The following is a 19,679-nucleotide window of genomic DNA, read 5'->3' on the forward strand; positions in this document are numbered from 1 at the left end:
ATTTACCCAAGAGTCACAGACCTGAAAACAGCACACTCTGGGGTTTTTATTTCTCATAGAGATAGTTACTTGGCCGACATGATCTTAGGGTCTAAATTCATTTTATCACCCGCCCTTGTGACAAGAAGGCACAGACCACGGCTACCAACCCACCCCAGCCCACGAGTAGACCACTATTCTTTTTTTTTTTTTAAATTTTTTTTTTTCCAATGTTTTTATTTTATTTTTGGGACAGAGAGAGACAGAGCATGAACGGGGGAGGGGCAGAGAGAGAGGGAGACACAGAATCGGAAACAGGCTCCAGGCTCTGAGCCATCAGCCCAGAGCCCGACGCGGGGCTCGAACTCACGGACCGCGAGATCGTGACCTGGCTGAAGTCGGACGCTTAACCGACTGCGCCACCCAGGCGCCCCTAGACCACTATTCTTAAGTGTACTATCTGCTACTTACAGCTTTTAATCTAGCTAAGTGCTTCCTAAAACTGAAATAATTGCTATATATTGTTCCCTCATTGTTAATATACTACAGAAATAACATCGATAAAATATCTTAAGTGCATTAATTGGCACCAAAATGAATATGATAATATTTTAAAACCTATTTACTGGAATAGCTAAGATCATTAAAGGTACAAGCTTCCAGAGCAGACAGGGTAATGCAAAACAACCCAAGACAATTTCTTGGCAAAGAAGAGGTTGCATTGATTTCATTTTTTTAAACTTATGACTTGATAGTGTGGACAAAGTGACCTTAGGTATTATGTGCCTTTACATAAACATCAGAGTTCAAATTTCCAGCAACAGAAATTAATTGTAAAGAGATACATCCATATATTTATATACATATGAACATGTACATATTTACATAAATATATACATATTCATCTATGTAAACGTGACCACAAATTTAGTTTTACAACCATGTCCACAGTCTACTTCTGGAACATTCCCATTTCCTCAAAGGAATCCCATGCCCCACTACAGACAGCCACCGTCCGCCCTGTCTCTGTAGGTGTGCTCTTAGCGATGGCTCATCTACACGGGAGCACCAACCATGCTCCGTTTCCATTATCCCATCAGACCTACCTCGGAGGAAAGCTTAGGAAATGGCACTTGGAGGACAGAGAGGTCTGGGTAGACTGTGGCAAAATACCTGACATAAATTTCACCATTTAAACAAACATTTTTTAAGTGTACAACTCAGTGACATTAATTACATACATAACGTTGTGCAAGCACCTAAGTCCAACCGAAATGTCATCACCCCAAACAGAAACTCTACTGGGCAGCAAGTTCCCATTCCCCTCCCCCAGCCCCAGTCACCTCCAACCTACTTTCAGAGTCCAGGAATTTGCCTATTCTAGGTATTTCATTGAAGCTGAATCATACAACAGATGCCCCTTTTGTGTCTGGCTTATTTCACTTAGCATCGTGTTTTCAAGATTCATCCCTACTATAACTTTTCAAACTTCGCTCCTTTTTAAGACTTCCTAATACCCTGCTGTATGGATGTGTTTACCGATTCATCTGTAGATGGGCATTTGGTTGTTTCGCCTTTTGGCTACCGTGAATAATGCTGTATGAACATGTATGTGCAAACAGGCTTCAGTCCCTGCTTGCAGTTCCTCTGGGTCTGTACTTAAGAGTAGAATTGCTGGGTCATATGGTAATTCTAGGTTTAGCTATCTGGGGTGCCACCAAACCATTCTCCATAGTGGCTTTTTTTACATTCCCGCCAGCAACGAACAAGGGTTCCAATTTCTCCATATCCTTGCCAACACTTGTTTTCTGTATGCGTGCACGTGTGTTTGTATGTGCTTAATAATAGTCCTCTTGATGGATGTGAAGGGTATTTCAATATTGTTCTGATTTGCATTTCCCTAGTGATTAGTGATATTAAACACCTTTTTGAGATTACTGGTTGTTTGCATATCTTCTTTGGAGAAGTGTCGATTCAAGTCCTTTGCCCATTTTTGAATTGCTTTGTCTTTTTGTTGCTGAGTAGAAGAGTTCTTTATATATTCTGGACACACATATATATTTCTTCTGCATATTTTCTCTCCTTCTGTAAGGTTGGTCTTTTAATTTTCTTGATAATGTCTTTTGATATACAAAGTTTGTGATTTTGATAAAGTCCAATTTATATATATATATATAATATATATATTATATATATCACATATATATATATAATATATATAGTTGTTGTTGCTCATGCTTTTGGTATCATATCTAAGAATCCAATGCCAAATCTAAGGTCGTGAAGACCTACCGGTGTTCTCCTAGGACCTTTATGGTTTTAGCTCCTACATCAAGGTTGTTGATCATTTTGGGTTCGTTTTTATGTACAGTATGAGGTAGGAGTATAGCCTCATTCTTTTGTAAAATTCCAGGTGTTCTGCATTTATCTTTTTAAATCACTGTAAACTTTTTCAGAGAGGCTCTACTATTTTACATTTCTATCAGTGAAGAGGGTTCCAATTTCTCCATGTACTCCCTAACACTTGGTACTGTCTCTTTTTGATGATAGTCTTTCTAGTGGGTGTGTAGTAATATCTCAAGGATTTGATTTCTATTTCCCTAATGATTACTAGTGTTAAACATCTGTTCATGTGCTTATTTGCTTACGGGCCATTTATATGTATCTTCAGATATATATAAACCCCAAAACCTGGGGGTTTTTTTGGCCATGTTTTTAAATTCGATTGTTTGTCTTACTGAGCTGTAAGTGTTCTTTATATATCTACAGTAGACATAGTCCACTGTTACATGTATTATTTGAAAATATTTTCTCCCAATCTGTGGCTTATCTTTCATTTTCTTAATAGTAATTTTTGAAGCACAAAAGTTTTAATGTTGAGGAAGTCCAATTTTCTATCAATTTCTTTTTCCTGGATCATGCTCTTGGTGTACAATCAAAAACTCTGTCTAATCCAAAAGTCACGCAGATTTTCTGCTTTATGTTCTTTCTGAAGTTTTATAGTTTTGGTTTTTACCTATTGGCCTCTGATCCTGTTGAGCTAATTTTTACATACGGTGGTGTGAGGTAAAGGTCTAAGCTCATTTTTTCCCACGTGGATGTTGTGCCAGGGCTATTGTATCATCAAGTGAATTATCAACTGACCATAAATATGAGGATTTGTTTCTGAACTCCTGATTATGTTCCATTGATCAACAGGCCTATCCTTGTGCCAATACTACAATGCTTTGATTACTGTGGCTTTAGAGTAAGTTTTAATAATTTATTTATTTTTTTTTCAACGTTTATTTATTTTTTTTGGGACAGAGAGAGACAGAGCATGAACGGGGGAGGGGCAGAGAGAGAGGGAGACACAGAATCGGAAACAGGCTCCAGGCTCCGAGCCATCAGCCCAGAGCCTGACGCGGGGCTCGAACTCACGGACCGCGAGATCGTGACCTGGCTGAAGTCGGACGCTTAACCGACTGCGTCACCCAGGCGCCCCATAGAGTAAGTTTTAAATCAGAGTATAAGTCCTATAACTTTGTTCTCGTACAAAATTATTTTGGCTATGTTAGGACCTTTACATTTCCAAATGAATTTAAAATCAGCCTGTCGATTTCTATAAAAAAGACTGCTGGGATCTTGGTAGGGGTTGCGCTGAATTTGTGGATTAATTTGAAGAGAACTACATCCTGACATACAGAGTCCTCTGACCATGAAAATGGACCATCTCCCCCACCCCATTTGGTCTTCGATTTCTCTCAGCAGTGTTTTTACAGTTTTCGGCATACGAGTCTTGCACGTACACTTGCTTTGCTAATTTTGTATTTTATTCTTTGTGATGTTACTAGGAATGGAACTGTTTAATTCCATTCTGGGTCTGCACATAAACACAAAATTGGTTGGTGTGTACTGATCTGTGCTGCCACCTGCTGAAACTTTCTTAGTTCCAGTTGGGTTTTTTTCATCATGCTATTTGTGAAAAAAGTCTTACTTCTTTCACTGCTCCTTTCCAAGCTGAAACTTCCCTCCCTCCCTCCGCCTTACTGCACGAGCTAGGAAGCCCAGTCATGTGCCTCGGCCGCGGGCAGAAAGCATGTTGACCCTCGCCACCGTGTGCGGGCGCCGTGCGCGTCCTGAATTGGGCTGGGAAAACTCCCCCCCTGTTCCTAGTTTCCTACGAGTTTTTAGTCCTCATTGGGCAGGAGATGCTTAGATGCTGAAGAGAATAACTTGCTTTTCTCTCCTTCCTTCTGCACCTGCTGACACGGCCGGGCCGGTTCTGTTCCCGTGCCAGCAATACCACATGTCCCATTAATACACTGTCACATGTTAAATTAACCTCGCATTCATGGGATAGAAACTACTCAGCGGCCGGATTCAGCTTGCTAATATTTGGAGGATTTTGCATCTATGTCCCTGAGGGATATTAATCTATAATTTCCTTTCCTTGGGTTATTTTTGTTTGCTTTTGACATCACGCTAATACTGATCTTTGAGGAGAGAAAGCCTCTCCTTACTCAGCTGTAGCTGGAACTCACGTACAGGATGTTTTTAAGGCTTTCTGAAAGAAATATTCATTTCATAATATTTAGAAAAAAGAGAAGTAGAATGAAAAAAATTGCCTGTAATTTCATTAATTGTAAATGACTGTTATTTTGTGAAAATGAAATGACTTTTAATTTATTTATTCTTATTAAAACATTTTTTAATGTTAATTTATTATTTTTGAGAGAGACAAGGTGCAAGCAGGGGAGGGGCACAGAGAGAGGGAGACACAGAATCTAAAACAGGCTCCAGGCTCTGAGCTGTCAGCACAGAGCCTGACACGGGGCTTGAACCCATGAACCGTAAGATCGTGACCTGAACCGAAGTCGGATGCTCAACTGACTGAGCCACCCAGGCACCCCTTATTTTTCATTTTGTTAAATAAGCTCCAAGCCCAACGTGGGGCTTGAACTCACGACCCTGAGATCAGGAGTGGCAAGCTCCACTCGCTGAGCCAGCCAGGCACCCCGAAACTGAAATGACTTTAAAATTTTCTTTTCTTTTTTTTTTTTTTTTTTTAATTTTTTTTTTCAACGTTTTTTTAATTTATTTTTGGGACAGAGAGAGACAGAGCATGAACGGGGGAGGGGCAGAGAGAGAGGGAGACACAGAATCGGAAACAGGCTCTGAGCCATCAGCCCAGAGCCTGACACGGGGCTCGAACTCACGGACCGCGAGATCGTGACCTGGCTGAAGCCGGACGCTTAACCGACTGCGCCACCCAGGCGCCCCAAAATTTTCTTGGCTGTAAAAAGTAAATGATGTAGGACATACTAGATAATAAAGAAAGGGAAATAAAATTTTAAAACAAGCAGAAATGACTAATCATCTCACAACCACTGCGTGTTTTTGCTCACATCTTACTCAATTTCATCTTTAAAGATGTGATGTCACATGGAGTGCACTGTTTCATCACTGGGTTTATTTAAGGCTATGTTTTAAATTTCCTAAGATACATAAAATATTTTTTAATATTATAGATACATATTAAGTAATCTCTACACCCACGTTGGGTGTGAAGCCTACTTAAAACTCAACAAACAAATCAATAAAATAAATTCCATTCACGTAATAAAGATAAGAATCAATGGCTCACAACTGTAGGTTTTTCACAATATGTATTTAAGATTTGGAGAGTTTTCCATAGGTGAGAAAAAAGACTGGAAGGCTAGAATTATCCTCAACCAAACTAAAAAATGTGTGCCACTTCCTAACTTGTCACATTTCCCCTGTGTACCCTATGCGTTCGAATTCCATCCCCCCAAATCTTCATACCCTTCAATAAGCAATGTAACTTCTGGGTTTCTCTCATTAAAAACACAGAAATATGCACAAAGTTGTTTATTACAGTGGGAGGTTAAATAAATCACATATATCCAAAAATGAACTACTGGGACCTCATCAAAATAAAATCTTCTGCACGGCGAAGGAAACAATCAGCAAAACTAAAAGGCAACCGACAGAATGGGAGAAGATATTTGCAAATGACATATCAGATAAAGGGTTAGTATCCAAAATCTACAAAGAACTTATCAAACTCAACACCCAAAAAACAAATAATCCAGTGAAGAAATGAGCAGAAGACATGAACAGACACTTCTCCAAAGAAGACATCCAGATGGCCAACCGACACACGAGAAAATGCTCAACATCCTCATCATCAGGGAAATACAAATCAAAACCACAATGAGATACCACCTTACACCTGTCAGAATGGCTAACATTAACAACTGAGGGAACAACAGATGTTGGCGAGGATGCAGAGAAAGAGGATCTCTTTTGCATTGCTGGTGGGAATGCAAGCTCGTGCAGCCACTCTGGAAAACAGTATGGAGGTTTCTCAAAAAACTAAAAATACAACTACCCTACGACCCAGCAATTGTACTACTAGGCATTTATCCACGGATACAGGTGTGGTGTTTTGAAGGGACACATGCACCCCCATGTTTATAGCAGCACTATCGACAATAGCCAAAGTATGGAAAGAGCCCAAATGTCCACCGATGGATGAATGGATAAAGAAGATGTGGTATGTACATACAATGGAGTATTACTTGGCAATCAAAAAGAATGAAATCTTGCCATTTGCAACTACGTGGATGGAACTGGAGGGTATTATACTGAGCGAAATTAGTCAGAGAAAGACAAAAATCATATGACTTCACTCATATGAGAACTCTAAAGGACAAAACAGATGAACATAAGGGAAGGGAAACAAAGATAATATAAAAACAGGGAGGGGGCAAAACATAAGAGATTCTTCAATATGGAGAACAAACAGAGGGTTACTGGAGGGGGGATGGGCTAAATGGGGAAGGGGCATTAAGGAATCTAGTCCTGAAAGCATTGTTGCACTATATGCTAATTTGGATATAAATTAAAAAAAAAAATTAAAAGAAAAAAAATAAATCACTACATATCTATCTAATATCAAAAATTAATTGCAAGAAGAATAACAGCTTGGAAATATCTTTTTTATTTCTGGTGCTAAACAAACAGAATGTATACTATAAATGACGTATCACTATAAACTAGAATAATACGCTACGACTAAGAAAAAACTAGCCAAAATAACAACGATTGTTTTAAGGATGCTTTTTTTCTCTTCACTGTTCTTAAATACACATGAGGTTAATTTTAAAAAACTTACAAATACCCAAAAGATACACCAATTCGATCTTTGAACAATCTCATTATGGTTTTATTTCTCTGACAACTAACGTTTCTGCGCATCTTTCTATGTGCTCATTGGCCATTTGTATATGTTCCTTTTGGTTTTTCATTTTCTTGAAGAGCAGAAACTTTTAATTTAATAAAAAAGTAAATAGGGGCACCTGGGAGGCTCAGGTTAAGTGTCCCACTTTGGCTCTGGTCATCATCTCGTGGTCTGTGGGTTCAAGCCCCACATCGGGCTCTGTGCTGATAGCTCAGGGCCCGGAGCCTGCTTCGGATACCGCGTCTCCCTCTCTCTCTCTGCCCTCCCCGCTCATGCTCTGTCTCTCTCTCTCCCCCGCTCATGCTCTCTCTCTCTCAAAAATAAACAAATATTAAAAAAAAAAAATTAGTTTAGAAACATCATCTGTAACATTTTCAGGAACAAATAACTAGTACTGACAACATACCTGAATAGTTTGTAAAGGATTTTAGGTCCTCAAGACTTATGGGAACTTGTGCACCAGAAATTAATACCTGCCAAAGAAAAAGCAAAAAGGCCAATTTGTAAAATTTGAGACGGATTTCAAGAACGCTTTCTCGCGTCACGAGACAAGTGTGGTTCCAGGCGGCAGCCAGAAGTACCTGAATCTCCTGCTGGTCAAACATTCGCAGCCACTCCAGGTTCAGCACGTTGGCCAGGCCCTGCCGGAAAGCCAGGCAGTGCTGGCGGATCTGGCGGTTCAGTCTGTAGTCCGCTACGAGGTGGATGTACGCGATCCTGTTGGCGCTGGTGACAGGGATGTCTTTTCCACCAAACTTTAGTTCAACTACCTGTGAACATTAAAATCGGGGTCTGAAAATCCCAAGTATGACTAGAGTGAAACAATTTCTTCAAAGACACTTGCCGGTGCTGCTGAGTCGCGAGAACACAAGCTGGGCGCCTGGAGCGCCCCAGTCTGCGTCAGCGCAGACGCCGCTCTCGTGGGACTCTCCGAAGCCCGGCATCTCACCGTTTCAGATCAGCAGCCACCAACGCTTTCTCCAAAGCACTAAGGAATGACGCGACAACGTAATCGTGGCAACTTCGTTCTCAAAAGTCAGGAGTCACAAAGGGCAAAGGTATGAACCAAAAAATGAACTTAAATCAAAAGCGATTCAATCTGGAGAGAATACAGCTTAAGGAATGAAGGTTGTGGTAGAATAATTGCTCATATTTGTACAAACAGCACATTCTTCTCTTTGTATTTCCATCATGTTGGTACTATGGAGTACCCCATTTTTTTTAAAAAAAGATTTTATTTTTAAATAATCTACACCCAACATGGGGCTCGAACCTATAACCCCAAGATCGAGCGTTACACGCTCCACCGACTGAGCCAGCCGGGCACCCCTGAAGTATTTTAAATGTGACTCAGAGGACGGTGGCAACATCAGAGGTAACAGACCAGCACGTTCCTGCGTATCTGAACTGAATTCCCAAGAACGAGTGGTTACCGTCACGCGAGCACATCACAAAACCTGCAGGTCCGGCACACGGTCACTCGCGGACGCGCCAGGCAGGGGCAGAGGCCGGGCGCCGGCTCGCCCGCCCACCGTAATGGACACCCGCGAGTCCGCTGGGCCCTCGAATCACTCTCGCCGTTGGCACAGTGTTGGTATTTTCAATAGCGTCTCACACACCAGAGGGGACTACAGAACACCACAGGTGATCACGAACACACAGGCCCGAAAGCGCCTTCTAAGTTCCTCGTTTCCTAGCACTTAAACGGGAGAAATGCATTCTCAGGTGCATCTGGATGACGGGGAAACGGCAAATCCACAGTAAGTGAACGAAAACATTCCAGAGCCACCACGGAGGCGGCCCCCCTCCGGGGCAGACACGGCACCGCCTCCTCGCGTTCCTCCACAGCCTGCGCTTCTCCCGGGGCCCGTCACGTTCCATGCGGATCGAGGATGGTGACACGTCACCCCGGTGTCGCACCACTTGGCACAAAGGCCATTTAAAGATCTGCTGAAGACGGCAAACTCGTCCCGTGCCTGACGGCCCCATGACCACCTCATTGGGTTTGCTCTTCCCATAGGGCATGTTCTAGGTGACGCCCCCTTCTCACTGATTCCCGTTCCCTGCGCTCCGCACGCACGTCTCCTGCGCGTCTCCAGCCGGGGACAGGCCACGATGCCCCCCGTGCCCGCCGTCCGCTGGCAGGCCATCTGTGACCCGGGCCCCAGGAGCTCGCTGCTCTGTTTTCATTTCAAAATCCCACCCGTTCCTTTAAGAGGACTGACAACAGGTAATAAGCGAGGGTGTACTGAGTGACTCGAAGACAAAGGACCCACGAAACCATCAGATGAAGGACTCCCAAAGCCCCAGCAGCCCTGCCTGATGGGACGGCCATGGCCTTTCCAGTGACTCTCTGGGCTACACCCACACAACTTCCCACGTTCCACACCGTGTCCGGCCTGCCCTAGGATCTCAGGTCTGAGGGCATATTTAAAGCTTTCAATCTGGAACCAGAGCAGCTCTTACAGCCAGAGCTATCTCCCCGCTTCGGAATGTCTGCATTCACGGCGTGGCTGGGCGCACGGGCTTCCCTCCTCCCCGCCCCCACCTCCCTCCCTCACTCACTCACCGGAGCGGACAGGGCTTCACTCACTCACTCACTCACTCACTCACCAGAACGGCTCATTTTATCCTCAGCGCAGCGGACACACCCTCTGAAAATGAGGACGGGCCTCTAGGACTTGCCCAAGGCCACAGCACAGCTGCAAAGCCAGGGCTTCAACAGGGTCCTGGGACTCAGGTTCACGCTCTCCCAACGTTACAGACGCCCATGCCGGGTCCACGTTAAGCCCCGAGCGCCCGCTCGGGAGAGCTCTGGGTACAGGTTAGCAGGCTGAAGTCTCACGTTCGTTTTCCAGCAGGCTAACAAACAGCCGGACTGATTGTACCAAAGGAAACAAATTGGGGAGGAACACTATTATTTGAAAAGGGAAGATTAATTAACATAACCTGCCGATGTAATGAAGTAGCTGCATATTACAAATCTTTAACTTCGCAGTATTTTATAAACGGAAACCTGTATGAAGGACCACGTTTTTATATCCATCTCCGTGGGAATCCATAAGATACTCCCAAATTAGCTGCTTTACCAGTGACTTTCTAAATTTTTCTCATTTGACTCTTTAATATAATTATTCTTATGCACTGTCATCTATAATCTCTTTATCCAGTGGGAATTTCTATGAGTAATTGGAACATCTTAACTTCACACTTTTGCTTTTAATAGATTCCAATATTATCAGTGGTGCTTTAATGGAACTCTTACAAATGCGACATTTCAGTATTACCATCTATTTCAGAAGGAAAAATGGGAAATACTCCCATTAGCAAAGGCCGTGGACAGGTCATCATAAAACTGACTGCCCCAGCACTTTTATTTCGTTTTTAAATCATGCCACCAGGTGCAGGGAGACAAGAGTAGCCAGCAGCATTGACATCTGTATGTTGGAGGTTTCCTTATGCCGATAAAAAAAACCCCTCTTTAAAAAAAAATCTGAATTTTGCAGGTTGAAACTTCAGGTCTATAAAATGGAAGAGGGGCACCTGGGTGGCTCAGTTAAGTGTCTGACTCTTCACTGTGGCTCAGGTCATGATCTCACAGTTCGTGAGCTCAAGCCCCGTGCCGGGCTCTGCACTGACGGTGCGGAGTCTGCTTGGGATTCTCTCTCTCTCTCTCTCTCTCTACTCCTCCCCCGCTCATGCTCGCTCACTCACTCTCTCGGAATAAATAAACATTAAAACAAAATAAAAAAATAAAATAAAATAAAATGGAAGAAGAGATGGAAACAAAGCAACTAAGTAAGATGTAACCAAAAGAAATACGGTTCTGTATTCCTCATTCTTATTTTATCGCACAGTATTGGAGTTACTTTTCATTTTTCTAAGATTGATTTTTAAATACCCAAAGCTACACCCAAAGCGGGGCTCAAACCCACAACCCCGAGATCAAGAGTCGCACTCTCTTCCGACTGAGCCAGCCGGGTGCCCTGATAGTACGTTTCAAAATGCCTGGAGATGACCTAGTAAGAGAGGGAAGCAGGAAGCCTCAGGCAGGATCGTTACCTTTGTTTCCATTTAGGATTTAATCCACAGCTATTTCTTCAATACGTAGCTTGTTAAAGGCTAAGAAATAGACTAAAATTCGAGTACCAGGACGATGAACATTTAAAAATGCCCAGAATTTAAACAGCAGGATGTATTCATCCATGTGTGTGTTTTCAATCTTTGCTTTTGAAGACACCTCTGTGGCGTTGGAACCGTGCAATGTCCTGCAGCCCAGGGAGGAAGCCAATAAAGATCTTCAATCTCCTCGTAACTTTCTCAAAGAACCGTCAGGGACTCACACAGCTCTGTGCGTCGCAACAGCACAATGAAACAGTCCTTCACACTCAGCAGGACGGCTGCTATTTTTTTTTAAAAGAGAGAGTGAGAGAGAGAGAGACACAAAAGAAGGCAGAAAGCAAGTGCTGGCAGGCGTGTGGAGGGATCAGAACCTCTGCAGAGCCGGGAGAAATGCACCGTGGTGTACCCGCTGTGGAGGACGTGCGGCAGGCCCTCGGAAAGTCACCATTAGAACCTGCGCAGGACCCAGCAATCCCCTCTAGGTATGCACCTACGGGAAGGGGACGCAGGGACTTGAACAGATACTTTGACAGCAACGTTCACGGCATCCTTGTTCACGATGGCGGACACAACTCTACTGTCCATCAAGGGATGAGCAGATAAAGGGGAGGCGTATGTACGATGGAGTATCAGCCTTAAGAAGGAAGAAACCACAGGCGAACCTGGAGGACGTCGCACTCAGTGGCATAAACCTGTCACAGAAGGACAAATACTGTGTGATTCCACCTGTATGAGGTCCTTACAGCCGTCAAACTCACGGAGACCCAAAAGAGAATGACGGGCACCAGGGCACGGGGGCGGGGGACCGGGGCTCCAGTGCCCGCCTATCCTCCTCTGACTCAAATAAAATCTACTTCGCTCAAGATACCTACAGAATTACTTTATTTTTCAAAAATTTATTTTGAGAGAGAGTGCACTGGCGAGTGCAAGTGGGGGAGGAGCAGAGAGAAAGGGGGGGAGAGACAGACAGACAGAGAGAGAGAGACAGAGAGAGAGAGAGAGAGAGAGAGAGAGACAGAGAGAGAGAGAGACAGAGAGAGAGAGAGAGACAGAGAGAGAGAGAGAGAAAATCCCAAGCAGGCTCCATGCTGACAGAGTGGAGCCCGACTCTGGGCTCAAACTCACCAACTGTGACATCATGAACTGAGCCAAGATCAAGAGTCGGATGCTTAACTGACTGAGCCACCTGGGTGCCTCGAGGACGTCATTTTTTAAATGAAGATTACACAGGCGTGCTCTCATTAAAACTTGTTTCATTGCTTAACCCCCAGGTTGTGGTTCCTCTGAATTCTGGAAACACCTAACCCTAAGGCTGCTTCCAGGCCCCGCCCTGACTTACAGAATCAACATCTCAGGTTTCTCTGAGAGGAGGCTCCCGTATTTTCTTTGTTCTTTTCTTTCTTTTTAAAAAGATGTTATTTTCTTAAGCAATCTCTACACCCAACAGGGGTGCTCGAACCTACAACCCCGAGATCGAGAGTCGCATACTCCACGGACGGAGCCAGCCAGGTGCCCCTAAGTGTTTTCTTGTTATTCATTTTTCTATTAGCTCCAAAATGCACCTGTTTAGGCCGCCTTACCCTGATGCACTGAAATACTGCAAACCAGCGACGGATGGACACACTGGTTGTCTTTCTGAGCGTAGGTCTAACCTTTCTAAAGCCCAAGGCCTCAGATTGTCCTCCAAGAGGACAGGAGAAGCTCAGACTGGTGTCTGTCTGCCTCCTCTCGTGCACCCCCAAACTTAGCCCCTTCGACATCTGCTCACCTACCCGGTGAATGCCTTTCCACCCAGCCAGCCTCTCTTCCAGGTAGCTCTCCCTGACCTACTTGGAGCTGAGCTACTAGTAAACTGATACCTCACTATCCTGTTCGTATCGGCCTCCCTTGTTAGAATGTGTGTGTTCTCCTAGTTTACAAACCGTCTCCCACGCCCGGCCCGACGGCTGGCTCACAGAGTGTCATTAACGTCTCATAATGAAAACATACGGACCAGGCACGGTGGCAGGTGGGTAACGTGATACGAAAATAACCAAAATCGCATTAGCTCAAATGTGTTCAATACACGTGTTTATCAAAATAAAATGTGAGAGCTCACACCTGGAGGGTCAGGTTGAGGAGTACCCTGTGTGGGTCAATGTACTCTCAGTGGTGGCTTCACCAAACGCTAAGTATCTATCTAGTACGAAGTTACTTTTGAGCTGGCAAAGCCTCAGTCAGAAACCAAGTAATAACAGAAATTTAGAGAAACGAGTATGAAGTTCAAAGGTAGCCACAGTTTTGCAGTTAAAATAACGACTACTAGGTTCGGAAAACGGCACGATCCATGGAGGAACAGCAGAAAAGCGGTCTTTCCCCACAGAAGAGATGTATTTGTCTGAAAACCAAAATTAAGTTAGACAAGCAAAGCTGGGTAGTTAAAATCTAGTAAGATCAGAGAGCAGCATCGAAGGTTCTTAAATGTTGGATCTGTCTGTGTACATTGACAAAGGCTTTGTGGATCACGGGGAGCACGTGAACACAGGCCGAGGCAGACAGAACAGCAGACGCGCGTCCACGGCGCAGCGCCCGTTTCAGCAGGTGTTGCCTCCTAGCCGATCTGGGTCATCTCCGCGTCCACCCGCTGCCCCTGCTCCCCTCATCCTGGAAGCAAATTCCGGATGTTACCGAGTCTTCCGCCGCCTGGTGTGTTGTCCACGCGTGTGCACAGCGGTATTATCACCACAGCTGAGAAGTGGAAATAACCCAGACGTCCCTCAGCCGAGAAAGAAAACGCGGCACATCCGTACCACGGGACGACGTTCGGCCAGAAACAACAAAAAAAAGCACCGGCTCCTGCAACAGGTGAACGAAGCCGGTCACACAAGGCCCCAGGCCGTGAGATCCGGGTTATGTGCCACATCCAGAGACAGAACGTAGATGGCGCTCACCCACGCCGGGCAGGAGCGACCCGCTAACGGGCACAGTCTCTGTGGAGGGACGCAACCATCCCGAACTTAGCTGCTGGTGACGGCGGAGCACTCTGGGGGTACACTGACCCGCGCCATGCTCTAAAGCGTGCATTTTTATGGTATGTACGTTATATCCCGACAATACTGTCATTTAAAAAATTAGTTTGAATCATCTCTAACATGCACTTTTTTTTTTTTTTTTTTAAAGATAAACACACCAAGGCCAACCAGACTGATAACAAAGGCCAGCGATCCGTGTCCGAGCCACCGAGGCCCCCACGGTGATCAGGTAGGGAACAGAGGCGCACGGAGGCCCCTCGGGGCTCCTGTCGGGAAGGCGCTAACCTGCCACTCCCGGGGACCGAGAGCCAGCCAAGAGGCAGGGGTTAACCCCCGGCCCAGGAAGAGAGTCCCCGAGGACAGCCGTCACAAGGGAGTGGGGCGAGGGCCCGGGTGTCTCCAGCCCCCACCAGCTCCCCACTTCTAACCCGCAGCCACGGCAGTTCTTCCAAGGGAGATGTGGAGCCTCCCCCGGCAAAGAGAAACCCTCCTCGTCGCCATGTGAACAGCAGCCGGCGAAGGGCCTCCTCACCTGCGCCTCTCCCAGGTCGTTGTTCACCACAGTGAAGTTCAGCCCAAGCTCCTCCACGTCGCCTTCGTAGCTCTTGAGAAACAGCAGATTCTTGTACACTTCAGGGTCTAACGAAGCCAGATGGTGGATGTCCACGTCCGCACTGGTTCCCAGCAATTTGGACAGGAAGAAGCCGGCGAAGGGCAATTCTACCAGCATATTCTCATAGAGGGCCTTCAGATGAGAACAAGGAACAACGATCAGTATGTCACAGGAATCCTTTCTCATACTTCCTACAAATAAAAAAAAGGCCAACTTGAGCCTGAAGAGAATCCTAAGACAGCAGATACCTTCTCTCCGCAGCAGCGAGGACGGCGGAAGCTAGCGTTTGGCGAGCACTTACCAGCGCGGGGCCGGTTTGACCGTTCGCCGCGTGCACGCCGCGTGTCACGACTCTCAAACACCTGAGGGCCGAACCACAGCACGTTCACACCAAGGGGGACGTTCGAGAGCCACACGTGTTGTGCTGCAACGGCGGTCAGCACGCGTTTCCCGCAAAGGGCTCTGCCGGCGGAGGGGTCTCCTGGCTGCGCAGGCCGGAGTCTGACGCACGCTCTTGAAAGGCCTCCTGTCTTTCCTGGTACTGCTGGCCACAGCCGGTGGCCCGGGGCTTTGGGCTGTGTCACTCCCAGCCCTGCCTCTTCGAGAGGCTGTCGTCCCTGGGTGTGCCTGCACCTCCCTCCCCAGTCTCTATCATGAAGACACCTGTCACCGGGTTTGGGATCCTCTCTCACCCAGTGTGACCCCTCCTAGCTTGACCGCATAGGCAAATAAGGTCGGGTTCCCAGGTGCCAGGGATCAGGATGGAGCCTCTACCTTTTCTGGGGCCGCGGTTCAACGCACGACCGCAGGCCGGACCGGCTCGGTGGCCGTGCCTCCACTCTGCCTCTAGCAAAAGGAGCATAGACAATGCGTGGACGAGCGAGGGCAGCTGTGTGCCAGGGCCGCACTCAAGTAATTCCCAACGCCAAGAAATACTATCCTTCAGACTTTTAGCGACCAAAAGGAAAAAGCCTTCCGAGCACCCTGGCCACGCGACAGGCAGCAGGTGGGGCCCGGCCCACAGGCTGCGGTCTGCCCCGCGCTGTTCTTACAGGGGGAGACTGAGCGTGGGAGACGCGTGTGCAGACCCTGGGAGTCAGCGGCTGGCAGAGGTGGTGTCCAAAGCAGGTGCCCTGGCGCCCACCCCAGGACTCCTCTGCTGCGTTCCTGTCTGCCCCGTGTCTGCGGATGGCGACGGATAACCAGACCGCACACTCGCGCACGTTAAAGGGTAATTTACGTACCATAAAATAAAATGTGCGTGCGGCCTGATGAATTATTACATTTGATCACACCCGTGCAGCGGCCACAGAAGGCGTCCAGACACAGAACACTTCCCCCTCCCCGAGGTCCCGTGAGAGTTCCCTCCCGTTACCCCATTCTGTGGTCATCACCACGGCTGAGTCCCGCCGGGCCTGGGACTTCGTCGACGGGATTATACAGCACGCGCCCTCTTCCACACGCCTTCTCACAACATCCTGTTTCTGAGACTCGGCTATGATACTGTTCTTTCACCGAAGGCTGTGTGACACCGTCGCGTGATGGGCACATGGTGGACACGTGGGCGGTGTCCCATTTGGGGCTGCTGGACAGTCGGTCTGAGCCCTTCTGTGGATCCGTGCTGGTTTCTCCCAGTACAGACCTAAGACCTGTTAACAGGGGAAGCGCTGGGCCCCAAGGTGCGTCTAGCTCTATTAGGCAACGACATGCAGTTTTTCCAAAGTGCAACCATTTTCCCACCATGACCAGCAAGCAGGAAGATTCCAGCTGGTCCAGGACCTCACCAGCGATTGGTACAGTCAGTCTTTTTACGTTTAGCTATTCTGGTTGGTGCAACGGGGTACCTCGCTGTGGTAACTCCCTCATGACCAGTGGTGACGGCTTCACTGTGTTAACCCCCAGATTCTCTACCAAGAGACGGTGCGGGTTTTCCAACATGATGTCAGGGTTCATCTTACATGATAAATATCACTACAGCTCAAGGCTGTAAAGTTCAACAAGGAGTGAGAAACAGGCTGTAGACTTCTCAGGAACATTCTTATTATTTTATTCTAAGAGATGAGGGACTTGGAAGCCGCCACAGGTCTCGTCACAAATGTTCTACTGAGACTAAGCGAGCACATACTGACGCTGGCCTCGTTTTGTGTGGCCCGTCAGGAAGATCTCCTCAGTGGAAGGAAGGGAGGCTTACAGAAGTCAAGGGGAGTCTGGATCTCCACGACAAAGGCCCTTCGTGCTAGAATACTTGTGGTCTGCAGAGACCTGACACGGGATGAGGGGAGTCCCCACCCCCACTTGGAACGTGGGGAGCTGGGTGCACATCGTCACAAACCCTGGGACCCTTGCCTGAGACCCTGAGACGGAGTGAGGCCGGGAGGCCAGGCGCCAGGAGCACAGACAGAGCGGGATGGAGGAGGGAGCCCCACCTTGGAAAGTGCTGCCGTGAGCTGCGGAGCGTGAGCTGTGCTGGGATGTATTCACCGCTTTTCCTGTAGGGGAGATTCCAGTGCCACCACGCCACTCAGGGAACACCAACATAAAAACAAAGTTTAATCCCGGGGGAAATCTCTCAGCCACGAGGCCGCAGCTTTGGAAGCCCCTCTGCCGGGAGGCCGTGCACCTGACCACATCCACATCCACATCCACTAGGTGTGGGACACGAGGCTTTGCCGAGACACGCCCGTGTGAGTTTGCACACAGAAGACCACCAGCGTCCAGAGAGCAGGGGCTCTGCCCCTCCAACCTTCGAGCCCCGACGCCATCCGTCAGCTCGGCTTACGGGAGCCCTTCCCTGGTTACGGCTTCCGGCACCCTTACGGTGTCCTCTTGGCCGTTCCACATCAAGTGCCCGCCACTTCCGCACTAGTAACGACAAACAGTGGTCGTCTGTGAAAAACCACTGGTCCCCGAACACACCGAAAACTGAACACTTGTACGAGTGCCCCCTTCCCTCCTCCGCCGGAGAATGCTCAGGTTCACCTTGAGATGGACACCGGAAAGTCCCCCCACTAACACGACTGGAAGGAAGCAGAAGACAGCCACGAAACACCCGGAGAGCACTGGCTTGTTTCAGAAAGCCACCGGCCGACAATACGAGTGACACTCTCCCCAAGCCAGGTCACACCATCTGTTAACTACGTATTTCGTAATATTCCCCCTCCAGCTAAGACTCCAGATGTTCTCTGCCAGGGAAACTGAAGGGTTATGTCTCTGCGCTTTTACTTCTGACTTGAAGACTGATGATTAGCCGATTAATTCTAAAAAAAAAAAAAGAAAGAAAGAAAGAAAAAGGCAAAAAAGGGCTTCAGAACGAGAGAATGAGCAGTACGATGGTGACCGGGCCTAACCCATCTACTGGTATCGCAAAGAAAGAGCTGTTGGAAAATCCACAGTTTGCTCAAAGTTAAGAATGGCTAACACTATTACCCCGGAGCACTTAAAACTCCCATTACTTCTAAATGAACGATGGCTTCAAAGCCAAGAACATTCTGCACAAGACGACATGATTAATTCCAGGTGTTGAAGAAAAGCCTCATTTGTACAGTGGACTTTAAAGTAAGCTGGAAGTGTAAATCATTTGATGTTCAATATATAAGGTCATTGTTTGCCATTTCTGCATTAGTAACAATAAACCAGTGAAATTCGTTAAATATATCAGAGCTACCTGAATTTTAAACAGAAATCCCACTGTGACTCATAAAATGTAAATGCCTAGGTATAATTTTTTACGTAAGGCAGGTTTAAACCGCTAGAGCATTTAATATACAAGCACTAATAAATGATAGCACTAAAAACTATGATTGCATCAGCTAAATGGATTATAAATTAAATTTCCATAATGTATGCAACTGAGATACAAATGTAAGCATAAATCAAGGTATTTTCTAAACACAGGTTAATTATACAATTTCAAGACTGACTATTTTTTATGCAAAATAATCCACTTAGCATTTTCCACATTGGCCTTAATTCTCAGCCAGTTGCACACTTGTTCCAGAAGCACATCAATAACTACTTGTCATGAAAAAAACTGCACTAGGTATATGGAAAAAACCTGTAGCGTATTTTTCAACTGTCTGTCTTTTATGAGTGTTTATAGCTAGAGATTGTGCCAAAATGATTTGAAATAAAAAGGATTAATTATAGTAGAAACCTTTTAATATAAGTGAGTGCAGTCGCAATGCAATTAATGCAAATCGCGGCGCTATCGGGAGAATAAATGCGAACCGCGTCACAGGCCATTTCTGTTTGTTGCCAAATAACTTCAGTAATTTACTACATTAAGAATCAATAAAAAAAATAATGCTTTTCAAATGCATCTCTATCAATCTTCAGGCAGTTCTAAAGTGAACATTTATAACTTAATCTAAAAACTATATCAGAGTTGTCTTGTATTAAAACCACCCTAATTGAGCAAGAAGATAATAATTTTAATTATTTCAAATCATGCTAACCTTGGAGTTTAAAAAAATAAGGAAGAAATGTAAAATAAGGATGTAAGCTGACAGTAATACGTTATGTATTAAAAAATTTTTTTTTAAGAATCTTTATCCATTTTTGAGAGAGAGAGAGAGAGAGAGAGAGAGACAGAGCATGAGCAGGGCAGGAACAGATAGAGAGGGAGACACAGAATCCGAAGCAGGCTCCAGGCTCCGGGTTGACCTTCAGCACAGAGTCCGACGCGGGGCTGGAACCCGTGACTCTTGAG

The 19,679-nt window shown here is 46.2% G+C and overlaps 1 protein-coding gene across 2 annotated transcripts in view; it reads right to left on the bottom strand.

Annotated features, from left to right (window-relative positions):
- UBE3C (ubiquitin protein ligase E3C) overlaps positions 1–19,679 on the bottom strand; it is a 121,675-nt gene that overhangs the window by 12,223 nt on the left and 89,773 nt on the right. For both annotated transcript variants that reach the window (XM_086685378.1, XM_025929779.2), the window contains 3 exons: positions 14,891–15,103; positions 7,807–7,995; positions 7,632–7,698 (listed from right to left, as the gene is read on the bottom strand). In XM_086685378.1, the coding sequence (XP_086541504.1) occupies positions 7,632–7,698; positions 7,807–7,995; positions 14,891–15,103 (469 nt within the window). The remainder of the gene's footprint in view (positions 1–7,631; positions 7,699–7,806; positions 7,996–14,890; positions 15,104–19,679) is intronic.

The sequence above is a fragment of the Puma concolor genome, chromosome A2, assembly GCF_028749965.1.
Source record: "Puma concolor isolate L17-30 chromosome A2, mPumCon1.1.hap2, whole genome shotgun sequence".
Taxonomy (NCBI): Eukaryota; Metazoa; Chordata; class Mammalia; order Carnivora; family Felidae; genus Puma; species Puma concolor.